The 13,288-nt window shown below is 46.0% G+C and overlaps 1 protein-coding gene across 3 annotated transcripts in view; it reads left to right on the forward strand.

The window, feature by feature from the left end:
- MCM10 (minichromosome maintenance 10 replication initiation factor) overlaps window positions 1-13,288 on the forward strand; it is a 306,573-nt gene that overhangs the window by 264,505 nt on the left and 28,780 nt on the right. For 2 of the 3 annotated variants that reach the window (XM_078674170.1, XM_078674171.1), the window contains exons 16-17: window positions 358-476; window positions 6,344-6,457. In XM_078674170.1, the coding sequence (XP_078530296.1) occupies window positions 358-476; window positions 6,344-6,457 (233 nt within the window). Of the gene's footprint in view, window positions 1-357; window positions 477-6,343; window positions 6,472-13,288 lie in introns of all 3 variants that reach the window. The other variant, XR_013606921.1, reaches the window with a different exon arrangement.

Below are 13,288 nucleotides of genomic sequence, written 5' to 3' on the forward strand. Positions count from 1 at the left end.
TTTTGGAATTAACCCAAATATTATGCTCACTTTGAATATGGAGGTAAGCAATTTATGTGTATGTTTGTAAATTACACCTACACTAAATCAGAATCGGGCCCTAAGTGCATATGTAAAATCCATACTAAGCTAACTGTTTTATATATTCTTAAGTGTAATTGGCAAATCTACTACTTTAGTGAAAGACCCAAGCTTTGTTTTTAGCTTAACGCATGTGACAATAGGCAGCTGTGTTTAGGTGGCATGTTGAATAGCACAAGGTGAGTGGTAAAATCCAGGGCAAAATAAATACCAGAACTTCATTGCAAGCCATGTATCTATGTTCTTAGGCAGAAAGATTATTTTTTTGTCCTACAGCTGTTGACGAGGAAGAACCAGCCACGAAAAAAAGGAGGGAGCAACTGGCCTATTTAGAATCTGAGGAGTTCCAGAGAATTTTGAGTGCCAAATCCAAACACTCTGGTTTTGTCAAAGAGGTAAGTCGATAATTTCATATAAAGGTTTACTTCATTTTAAAAAAGGAAGTTAAGCTTGTGACTTGGTCTGCCTTATACATTTTTGTATTTATTCGACCAAAACCCATGTATGGACTGTATGAATTCTTATAGAAAGACTTATGCAAGATATAAGAATATTCTGGATTTCACATGATCATTGTAGACTCCCACATTTTCAGTTCACAAGTCTTGGAAACCTCTTCTAATGTGATGTTATTGCTAATGTCTATCGAATATGAAGTCATCTGATTTATTTGGGGTTTGAAGTGGATTGGGTCTAGGAGTTTAATTGAAAAAACAGCCTTGGACCGAGTGAAGAGTTTCATTACCGAAAGGATATAAGCAACTGGAGGATTTGGGAGCTATACTGTAACCTCATTTAGGTTCAGGGTCTTTAACAACGGATATAGTCCAAGGCAGAAGGGCTATAAGGGTATTAGAACATTCCACCCCCTCAGGGTAGAATGTTCTAAATTAAAAAGGGAGAAACAGAAAGACAATCATTGAAATGTTGGAGAAGGTGGTCTATACCGGCTGTTATTTGCCTTGAGCAACGTCATTGTCTTTAGTGTAGCTCCCAACATTCCAGTGTTCTAATAAACCATTTTTATTGGCTCCTGTGTGAAAAGTGCAGGGTGTGTGAAAATGAAAGGGGAAATAACAAGAGGTCTGATCTCATAATTAGGGTGAGATGTTTGACTAATATCAAAAGCTTTGGTTGAGGAAATAAAACTTTAGTTTCTTTTTGGATGTGATTGTTAATTAAGTCAAGTGAGTTCTGTACTCATCCGCTCCTGTGCATTGGTAATAACTGAAATGTTGGGCTCCATAGAGGATGTATGTTAATGGGTTGATCATGTAAGTATTCCTTGATGCATGCATTGCTTACAGGGATGGGTGGATTCATTGTGTGGTAAGACTTGAAGGATTATAGGTTTCTTATTTTCTGTGACCCTTTATTTTAGTTTAAAATTGGGACTGTTTAGTGGTGGATTATAGATCATGTTATTACAGCCTTAACACGTGAACTCTTTTCAATATGCCACCAATCTTTGTTAGTTACTTGTCCAATAGCATTAATCAAAGCATCACTGTTTGAACTAGCTAGAAGAGCCTGTGCACTTGTTTGTTGTAAGGTACCAGAACATGAAGTTGTAATCTGTTTGGAGTATTCATCAGTTGAGAGTATCAAATGGTGTTTTCACGTTATTCAAGTGTTTGTACATCTTTTGCTAAAAATGTATCTCCTGTGAAAGCGATATGTCTAGACCGTGCATTTTAAACTTTAACCCTTTTCTTAGGTGTCTGATGTTTGCATAACTTTGATTGTATGTGATCACTGAATACAGCCAACCATTTTTGTTGTGCTTTCTGAAGTACTAGTTTGAATACAAACTCTATCTCACACACAGTAGGAAAGGGCCCCTTTTTGTTGACTGATGTGCACTGGGTCCCTGCTAACCAGACCCCAGTGTCAGTGCCCTTTCCCTAAAACAATGGAAAATGGCCCAATAGTCACCCAATTGGCTCTCACTTTATCACCCCTGGATGTCCCTAGTACGTGGTACCCCTGTACCCAGAGCATGGGTACTCAAGAGGGTTCCTAAGAGCTGCAGCATGCCTAATGCCACCCCTAGGTGCCCCCTGAAACTTACTAATCCTCTAGTGTGCTGGCTGACGGATTGTGAGAACGTTCCTCTTTTGACATGGTTAGCCCCCACTTTTTGCCTGGTATTTGATGTGGTTTAGATTGTAGGTTGCAGGGTCCCTGACAGCTAGGTCCCCTGTGCCAGTGCTTATTCCCTAAAACTGTTCCACAATAGGCCCTTCATGCTCCCTGCAAATCCCTAGTAAATTATACTGGGGTACCTAGGGCATTGAGACTGAAGAGCATCCCCTAGGGACCTCTCACCTAGACCATGCAGATTGCAACTGCAGCATGCATGCCCTTGTTCAGACACAAACTAGGCCGACATGGCACACCGCCTATGTGCCATGCCAATTAGCACTGCCCAAGTTATAGGTATGTCACTCCTAGGAGTTCTTACCTGCCCAAGGCAGGGTGCACTATATCACAGGTGTGGGCATATGTGCATGAGCAGATATGCTCCTACAGTATTAGGGTCTATTCCTTAACATTTCTTGTTGTGGGTCTCCTTTTTGAGTTGTGTCATTTATCGGTCATTGTGTGCACAACACATTTCTCATTCTCCTCTGTGTTAGGCCTAAGGCTGCTGGCCCAGGCTACCACAAATTGAGCACTTTACACTGAGCCATGTACACTTCTGGGAGAATCTCTGGACTCTGTGCACGGTATAACCACCCAGTGGTACACCATATACAGAGCCAGCTTACTACTCTGGTATTTTTTATTTTTATTTATTTTGAAAGTTTTATATAGCGCGAACAAGATCTTTGCAGATATCAGAGCGCTTTACAAAGCAGGGAATACCAAACCAGAGAATGAATACGTGAGGGAGCATAATAGTACAGGTAAATCAATAATGCAAGTAAATAGTCAGGTAAGTGAAACAATAATACAGGTACAACACATATTCGTAGGGATCTAGCAGAATAATACAGGAAAAACACATAGTCGTCGGGATCGAGCTGGGTAATATAGATCGGTGCAGATACTTTACAGATCCAAGTTAAAAGCTCAAGTGTATTTGGCCATGAGAAGAGCTTTTACTTCTTTATTAAAAAGTGTGATTGAGGAGATGAGCCTTGTTTCAGGAGGGAGTGAGTTCCAGATCCTGGGTGCCATTCCTGAGAAAGAGCGCTTATACGTTTTTTCCTTCCTGAATCTTCGAGGTTTTAGCAGCAGATTGTTTGTGCCTCTAGTGTATCTAGAGCCGCCAGAGATTGACAGCTTCTGTATGAGGTATTGTCCAGCCTGCCACGACTTAAAAGTTTCTGAACCCCTGCAGGTGAGAGCCCATGCCCTCTGAGGCCAGAAGCAGTGCCTGCTCTGGAGGAAGGCATTCATAACTTGTGATATACCATATCAAGGCCTGGGACTTAAAGTCCCTGCTACCTTTGATATTCGACCTAGGCTTCCCCCAGACCAGGAAGATGCCACCCCCTGCCCTGAGGCCCATTTGGCTCCAGGACGGGCCTCAAATTAGCTGTGCAGTGTTGCACCACCATGCTAGAAACATCCCTAAGGTGGGCTACCTGATGTACTCCAGGAAAGAAAGATTCCACCTCCGTGTTTTTGGTAGAGTTAAGAACTCTAGGGCAGGGGTATGCCCACTCTTCACTGGAAGTTGTCATATAGGAGATGCAATGACCTCAAGGGTAAGTAGCCCATTGGCTACTACCCTTTACTCCCCTTAACGCCCATAAATTGAGTATTTAGGTATCCCCCTGACACCAGAAATGCAGATTCACCTGACCAAAGAAGAATGAGGAAAAAAAAGAAAAGCTTAAGACCGAAAGAACTAAAGCCTGCCTGTGGACTTGGTGCCAAACCCTGCCCACCTGCTCCTGTCTCAACAATTGCAAACACCCGACTTGTCCTTGAGCTGTGGATCCCCCAAAAGCCCCGGAGGGCTGCCAGCACTTCACCAACCCGTCAGAATCTCGTTTGAAGTGGAGGAGACACTTGCCTGCAGGCACAGAGTGCAGCGTCTGGTTCACGGATGACTACCAGGTCCACCAATGCAGCAGCTGCCCAGGAGTAGGTAATCTTGCTCTAGGGGGTTAGCTCCGTCAACCACGATGTTTGGAGATTCCTGGACTCCCAGAACCCACCCTGCACCAATAACCAGGGTACTTGACCCCTTACAGCAACCAAGGCTTGTTCAGTGTCCAGCCCTGACACTAACACAGCCAAGACTGACCTACCGATGTGGAATGTCAGCATCAGAGAGGCCACCATCGGGAGTAGCCCTGCTGTCCTGTTTTGTCCTCATCTCCAAGTCAACCCCAAAAGTGAGAGCATCCAACGGAAGCAATCCGCCGGTCAAAACACCTCTGCACTCGAGCCCCTCAGGCCGAATTCGAGCCTACTGACAGTGCACCCTTGCCCCAGAGACCTTCAAGAATTGAGCCCCTCTTTGGGTTCCGACAGACTTGTCCCCAAGGTACGTTCGAGACTACCCTTGTGACCAGCACTTCCGCTCCCCGACACCCAAAACTGCTGGTGTTTCTAAGGAACTTGGCCCCTACCTAACATAAGTCCTGAAGAACAGTTCTGTAAGTTGTTTGCAAGTGCCCCTATGCAGTATGTGTTCCTCCTATAGGATAACATTACTGCGTTCGAGGCTCATGCCTCAAATCTGACAGCTGTGTTTTTTAAGTGCCTGAAAATCGTTAACTCAAAGTACTCACGTAATCTCATAGATCTTGGTGTCTAAGTAAATATAAAAATACATGTTTCTAAATTAGTGTTGGGTTTTCTTTTTTTTTTTATATATATTTTTTTTAACTCTTTATTAACAAAGCTCAAGAGACCATACATTACAAGAACTTTTCCATTAGTACATCGTGGAGCGACCACAGAAGATCAATAGCAGTATGTTCACGAGGGGGTAAAGAAGAAATTTACACATCCAACAAACGTCTATTTACCCATACCCAGCCCTCTGTACTTTCTCCAGGGCGCCCACAGGTTTTCCTTATTGTGGGTGTCTCATTTATTGACCCTGTGTGTGTGCAACAAATCCCTAACACCCCACTCTGGTAAGCCTAAGGCTGCTCTACCACAAATAGAGCACAGTGGGGTTGCTAGAGCAAGCCACTGTACACTAATAAGGGATGCCTGGACTTTCTGCACAGTGCACTTCATTTTGGTACACCTATTATATAGATAGCCAGCTCCCTACGCACACCCTCTTCATCCCTTACCCAAATTTCTTGTTTTTTATTTATAGTGATTATGTGCAGCATGAAATTGTCAAGTACCATTCAGTTTATGGTGTGCGCCTTAAAGGCTAATAATGAAACCAGGTTCCCCTCACCTGGGTCTCATAACTTATGTCTTAGGAAGCGGAAAGTGCGGCACAAATTGCAGGTACAGCTCGTACTAGAAACGCATACTGAACACAAGAGTTTTTTTAGTTCTTTGGTGAGCTGATCTTCTTAGGAATCTGCTTATGTTTATTGAATTTTATGACTTACTTAAATATGTTATGAGGTGATACGAATTTACTCCTGATTGTGCTGAGCTGATTATATTAACCCCTTCCATGCTCATGACGAGCTGAACTCGTCATGAGTTGCGCCGCTCGCATGCTCATGACGAGCTCAGCTCGTCATGTAACACGTTTTTTTTCAAATTGTCGCACAGCGCGAAAATCGCGGCCACACGCATGCGGTTAAACAGGCTCAAGGCTCTGTCCTAACTTTATAAATTCTCAGTTATTTAATATTGTGGTGGATACTATGCTTTGGTAATAGTCTTTAAGAGGTCCACAATAGAAATCTTACTCTCCAAAGCAGTTCAGTTTCTTCAGTTAGAATGATTTGGGTTACTATCTGTGTCATATCTTCGCACCTTTGATGCTTTTGTTGGAACCTTTGTAATGTGTCTTTGCAAAGTCTTGTATAGGTTCCTGGGATTTTGTGCTATATCTGCTATTGTTAAACACACAATGCTCAGGAGGAGAGCATAACTTCTTTCCATGTCTCACGTTATCATTTCTGATGAAGAGTAACATTAGAAAATGTATTATCGTATTTAATTCGAACTTGAGTGAAAGTGGCCGTTAGGTGGTCAGCATAGGTTCTGTCATGGAGTCCAGCCTCTGGCTCTAGTGCGGTTAGTGCTATCTTGAGACCTGTACTTGAGGTATCGTACAGTGTCATACTTGTATGGTTTTAACCATTCCCCTTGTTTGCAGGCAGAAGCAGAGCAGCAAGAACGCTACTTTGAACCTCTGGTGAAGAAGGAGCAAATGGAGGAAAAGATGAGGGATATTAAAGAGCAGAAATGCCGAGCTGTGTCCTGTAAAACAGTGAGTATAATCCGGTGGGTTGAGAATATGAAAAGATTGTCTGGCTTTGAAAGAGCTATCCTGATGTCTAATAACATAAATAATTTTATTCATGAAGCCTTCATTTCCTAAAGGAACGACAACATACACATTTCTGGTTTCCCATTTGTCTTTTACGAAATCTGTATCCCCCGCAGTTAATTTGTTTGATACTGTTAAGACCGAAGGGAGAAAGCAGTATGAAATAATGTTACTATCTTGATTAATGTGTGCTGTACTCTGCCATTCTACAAAATTGTCCCAATAGCCAGCAGAGATTTTCATGTTAGTAGCTAGTCTAACCCAAAATGTACCATTTACTTTAGGATTGTGCTTCTGTCCTTTAGAATTCGTTGCCTTAAACATTATGAAGTTGCCGCGAGGAAACATACTGAAGCTGCAATCAAAAAACTTAAAAATAACTAATTGTCAAGGAGGCCTTGGTTAAAAATAAATGGCAAACCAAAAAAACAACTGTGTTGATGAACAGAGTATAAGTTTTGATAAAAAACACGATTTCCAAAGAGCAGATTGTTGTGGTCTTGCATAGTTCCCTCTTTCACACCCTTTTTGCCTTGTCCCTTTTCCCTTTCCATCCCTGTTGCTGGGCTGTGTCCTCGCATTCTGTGTGTCATGGCTTGACAACAGAATGTTCTGGCAACTTTATCTCTGGCAGTTGGAGGTTAGCTGCTTCCTGAGCTGTTGGTCTTTTATGTGTACTCCTGAATAAACCTACTTCAATCCTACTGTGGTGTTCAATAATGCACACTAATGCCGAGATGTATTTAGGAATATTTATTCTGAACCCGGAGCGCCGGGAGACACACTGTTTCTTGCTAGCGGTAGGCGCCGATAAAACATGGCCGCCTTCCGCTTCCTGTCTGTCAACTTCCCTTTCCGGGCGACGGGAGACTAGACCGTCACCACATATCTCCCCCCTTTATGCAACAATAACAATAACCAATAAAGTTCTTACTTCCAGTCCATATCATAGTCTTTAAACTTCTCCGGTACCTTTACCACTCTTCCAACTCTGGTTCTCATTACTTCAGTTCCACCTCCGTCTCCTGGCCCTTCTTTGTCCACTCTTCTCCCGTTGCCTTCACTTTCTCTGTCTCGAACTTCCTCGTATCTTTCTGCTTCGTATCCGCTTCTCACCTCTTCACTCATGCCACATTCTCCATCGTTGTCTTCCACTTGCTGACCTCCTTCTCCTACATTCTCTATCTCCCTCCTGCTACTTTCTCTTCCACTTTCCTCTTTTACTTGCTGAGTTCCTTCATCAATGTCGTTTCCCCAACTCAAGATTTTGCTGCACTTGGCCATTCTGTCCAGTGACCACACCTTTCCATCACTGAGTAGGGCAGACCGGGTGTAGGGTTCCAGCACTTGCAATGGTGGTGAAAACTTGCTCTCCCCTTTCTTCTTGAGGATTGCCAGTTTAACCCTCACCCAATCTCCCTTTTCCAGTTCTGCTCCCTGAAGGTTGCGTCTCTTGTTATAGTGCTTTGTATACACTTCTTGGGCTTTCTCTAAGTTCCTTCTGACGACGGCTGGCGACCACTTACTTTGCACCACTAATTTCCTCCATGCCATGTTGTCCTTCGTAAAGGCATCTCTTCCTCTCAATACCTTAAACGGGCTGTATCCTGTGCTCCCCGGGGTGATGCGATAGGCCCAGACCATTTTCTCCAATTCCTTCTCCCAGTCCATACCATCGTTTATGGCCGCTTGAATGGTGCCCATGATCACCCTATTGAATCTTTCCACTTGACCGTTTCCGGCAGGGTGATAGATGGGCGTGTGTTTCACCTCTATGCCGTTTCTTGCCGTGAATGCGGTCCATTTAGCCGACGTAAATTGCGGCCCGTTGTCACACGTGATGCTTCTCGGGATGCCTTCTCTGACGAACGTGGTGCGTAGGAAACGTATCACAGCTTCCGTGTCTACATTTTCCATTATCTCCACCTCCGGCCACTTGGAATATTTGTCTATTAGAACTACCGCGTACTTCTGTGCTCCTTCTTTGTTGAGAACAGGGCCCATGATGTCCACAGAAACCATTTCCCATGGCCCATCCGGAACAGGAAATCTTCCTAAAGGTGGTCTCAACAAGTTCTGTGTCTTATCTGCTTTGGCGCATGACTCGCACTTCCTTACATGTCGTTCTATCTGGGCATTAATGGCTGGCCACCAATACGCTTGTCTGGCTAGAGCTTTAGTCTTGGTGATTCCCTGGTGTCCTTCGTGTAGTAGTTTCATCAGGTGCTCTATTATGCCTTGTGGAGGGACCACTTTGTCGCCTCTGAGTAAGAAAATGGGGTTGTCAGCCAACGATAGTTCTTCCCTCACTTCTTCCTTGAGATGTCTTTTCTCTGGCCACCCATGGACCACGTATCCTTTGATGGCTTCTAAGTCTACGTCCTCTCGGTATGCTTCTTCCCACTCCTGGGCACTGATCACTTCCTCTGTATCCTGAATGGTGGCTACTACATAACCTTTCCTCTTTTGCGTCTCTCTTACATCCACTGCTTCCATTGCCGCCGCTCTGCTCAGGAAGTCCGCCACTTTGTTCTGCGGTCCAGGGATGTGTTCCACTTCGTAGACGAAGTCCAACAGCCTAAGAGTCATCTTTGCAATTCTGGGTGTTGCGTGAGCATGGCCGCTTGAAGTCAGCACTCGGACCAACAGCTTGTGGTCCGTTCGGACTAAGAATTTCGCTCCCCATAGGTACTGTCTGAAGCGCTCCATCGCCCAGACCACAGCCAACATCTCCTTCTCCACCACACTGAACTTCTCCTCGTTCGGTGCAAGCGACCTTGAAGCGAAACTGACCGTAGAGATGTCCCCATTTACTGATTTCTGCATAAGGACAGCTCCTAAGCCCCGGTCACTGGCATCTGTGGTGAGAATGGATTCCGCACTTGGGGCGAACCCCTTCAGGGGAATGGCAGAGCTCATTTCTTGTTTCAGTGCTTCGAACTCAGTCTGTTCTTCCTGACCCCATACAAATTTGTTCTTTTCCTTCAGGAGTTGACGTTGGAGATGCGTTTTCGTGGCAAAGTGAGGAATAAACTTACTGTAATATTCGGCCATTCCCAGGAATGATCGAACATCCTCCTTTTTGGTAGGAGTGGGAGCGTCCTGAATCGATTTCATGTTGTCCTTTTTCGGCAGTATCCCGTGTTCGCTCACCTCGTGCCCTAGGTACGTGACCGATGTCAGCCCAAACCTGCATTTTGTCCATTCCGCTGTCAGGCCGTTTTCCTGCAATGTCCTTAGGACGACGTGGAGTTTCTCGTTGTGGTCTTGTTTCGTTTTTCCCATCACTAAGATGTCATCTTGGAAAAACTGCACGTTCTCTACACCTTTCAGCAATCTGTGCATAAGTTTCTGAAAGACAGCCGCTGCGGATGCAAGTCCGAATGGCATTCTCACAAATTCATAGCAACCAAACGGTGTGATAAATGACGTGAGATGGCTGCACGAGGAGTGAAGTTTTACTTGGTGGTAGGCTGATGACAAGTCTATTGTGGAAAACCACTTGATGTCCTTGGTCCTCGCTAGCATCTCATTAATTTGCGGTAGAGGAAATTTGTCGATCACAATGTTTTTGTTCAGTTCTCTTAAGTCGACACACAGCCGCACCTTGCCATTTGGCTTTTGGGCTACCACCAGTGGAGAAAGCCATTCGGCACTTTCTATGGCTCTGATCACTCCCTCTCTCTCCAACCTATCCAATTCGGATTGCACCGCGTCCCTACTGCGGAAGGGAATGTTTCTCACTTTGTGCACTATTGGCGTCGCTCCCTCCTTCAGCTTTATGAGATGAGTGTACTTCGCCAGCTCTCCGATTTGCCCATTGAATACTTTGGGGTACGCTCTCTGCCAGGACTCTTCGTCATCTCTGTTGTCCATATCCATTAGTAGGATTTTTTCAATTCCTCCTGGGTTGAGTTGTATTCCCAGTGCTCCTTGGTCCTTCCAGCTCAATACCGAGGGGCCTTTCTCAGCGATGTATAACTTGCACAGTGCATGACGACCACGGAACTCGAACAGGAGGGGACAATACCCCAACATGGGAATTCTTTGCCCGGTGTACGTGACTGGTCTCAAATCCATCGGGTGTAGTGTCTCTTTGATCTTGGTTGCGAACTTTTCCTCCCACACTTGACGTTGTACTATGGAGATGGGTGCTCCACTGTCAGCGATCATTTCCAGTGGTATCCCTCCAATGTGCATGTTCAATCTGGGCTTGTCTGTTCCTTCTCCCTCCATTTCCAGCACCTGGACATCGATGTATAAGAACTCTTCCTGGTCTTCCGCGTCTTCTCGATCTTCTGCCTCTTCATTTTGTTCCTGGTCAACATACCTGACCACTGCTCCTTTGGGTTTTCTGCGGCACACCTTTTCATAGTGTCCGAACACGCTACAGTATGAGCACTTTGCCCTGAACGCCGGGCACGCTTTGTCATTTGCCATGTGCCCGGTACTGCCGCACCTGTAACAGCTCATCTTACTTCCTTTATTCGATCTGTTATCTGTTGGAGTAAAGTTGTTGTTGTTGGATCTTCTTCCATCTTGATTCCTCTGCAGATCTCTCTGCCTCGGCCGGTCGCTTCTCGCCGGCGCCATGATCCTGCATACCGTCTGTGTTCCTCCTGCCTCTTTCTTGGCCGCTTGCGCACAACGTTTTGACATTTCCGCCTTTTTCACCATGGCCCATATCTCTTTGGGAGGAGCATCCCCGTTCACCCAAAGTTTTTCCTGGACATGGGAGCTGGTAGTGTGCATGATAATTTGGTCTCTAATTAGCTCGTCATGCAGCCTGTCAAACTTGCACGTTAGGGCCAACCTTTGCAGGGCCACGACATACTCATCCACCGTTTCACCAACCTTTTGCTTCCTTTGAAAGAAATTGTATCTGTCGATTGCGACACAGACGACTGGTCTATAGTGGGCGTCGAGATCTGCGATGGCGTGACTAAATACGTCTGTGTCCGTACCATCCCTCTCACCTTTGACGATGGTGTCGTAGATCCTGATCCCCTCAGGACCTAAGTTGTGTAAAAGTATTTTTTTTCTTCTCTTGCTGGAGAACTGAGCGTCGCCTTCTTCCTCTAGGGCATCAAGATAATTGAGGAAATACCTTTTCCAGTCTTCCCATTTCATCTCCGGTTCTCCGCTCTTCGCCAGAAACGGCACCAATTGGGTGAGAGAAGAAGACTGCGCGGCCATCCTGGAAGTACCTCGTCGACGAGCCTGAACGGGGAGCTGTCGACCCGGTGGGCTCCCCGGCGTGTGTTGTACTGCGGGGTCGCCTTCGCTGGGGTCACTGGCACTGTCCTCACCACTCTACTTGGTCGAGGGGTCAGGCGATGCCCGCTGAGCTTCTCTTTCGGCCGGATCCGCTGAACTGGTAGCTGCCGCGTCTGGCCGCTGCTCCGCCAGGGTGCCTCGCTCTGCCCACACTGCCGGGAGTGGAACACACCTTTGCACTTTGCGTTCTAGCCACGCTCGATGCACTCAAAAGCAAGCACTGGCACTGACTCGCTTGTATTTGCCTGTGCTTGTTTTTTTTTTTTTTCCTTTTCTTGAATGGCAAACACCCTAGAGCAGTACAGAGTCCTGCCTGCGCCTTGCAATCCTTGGACGAGTGTCCTGTTCGAGCGGTGGGGCGTTCCCTGTTTTCGCGCCCTTTCCGACGCTCTCACCTCTCCTCTGCCGCGCTCCGGGCTGTGCGCGGCGCCGAGCCGAATTCCAATGATGGGACCTGGGGCAACGGAGTGTGCGCGGGCTATGCTGCAGCCCTCGTCGCCATTGTGGTGTTCAATAATGCACACTAATGCCGAGATGTATTTAGGAATATTTATTCTGAACCCGGAGCGCCGGGAGACACTCTGTTTCTTGCTAGCGGTAGGCGCCGATAAAACATGGCCGCCTTCCGCTTCCTGTCTGTCAACTTCCCTTTCCGGGCGGCGGGAGACTAGACCGTCACCACACCTACTAAGCGCCTTATGGACTTCTTTACACTGGTGATGAGTTGTACTTGCTTGGGTACAGGAATTCTTTGGCCACCAGCTTCCCCATCGAACCCATTTCTTTGCTGCAGCTCTCAATTTGTGTTAATTTGAAATCTCCTTGGTCTACGGAGATTAAGGTATTGTTTAAACTTGGATTGGTTTATTTTACGGAGTTATTATCAGGTCTTTTGAATGGTTTTGCCCCAAATGGGCTGCTTCATAGCCTTGCAGTTGTACTTTTCAAATTCAAGGCCTACTGTAACGGCAGCTCCCTGCCTCGAGTAAAGGCCTAGTGACCTGGCCTGGCTTCGTTGCACTCTGTTGCTCTCTCCTAGCAACCAAGCAATGCCGATGACGTCGCTCCTCAACTGGAGGCCTCCTTGTGTTGAGCTTGTTTCCTTGGCAACTTGTCTACGTGCCTAGTGCCGAGAGTGGTTCCCTCTTCGCTGACTTCTCCGGTGCCATCTTTCAGCTGCTGTGATCTGTGGCTTTGATCTTCAAGCCGTGTTCCTCTTTTCCTGCAACTATGAAGTGCGCGAGGTGTTGTAGCTGAGAGTGGCCATTTAAGGAGCATGCTCGGTGATAAGCACACCTTCATTCACCCCGAAGCTTGGGCATTTAGATGAAATATTTACTCAACAAGCAAGCAAGCATGGTGACACGCGCACTTTTCTGTGGATATTGACCATGCGCATTGCGCACACCGTGGATGAGGCAGAATTTTTTCTGCGTCGTGTCAATGACACGCACACTTTACTTTATGCTTAAGGTTGCTGATTACGCACAACAC

The sequence above is a fragment of the Lissotriton helveticus genome, chromosome 1_1 (genome assembly GCF_964261635.1).
Source record: "Lissotriton helveticus chromosome 1_1, aLisHel1.1, whole genome shotgun sequence".
Taxonomy (NCBI): domain Eukaryota; kingdom Metazoa; phylum Chordata; class Amphibia; order Caudata; family Salamandridae; genus Lissotriton; species Lissotriton helveticus.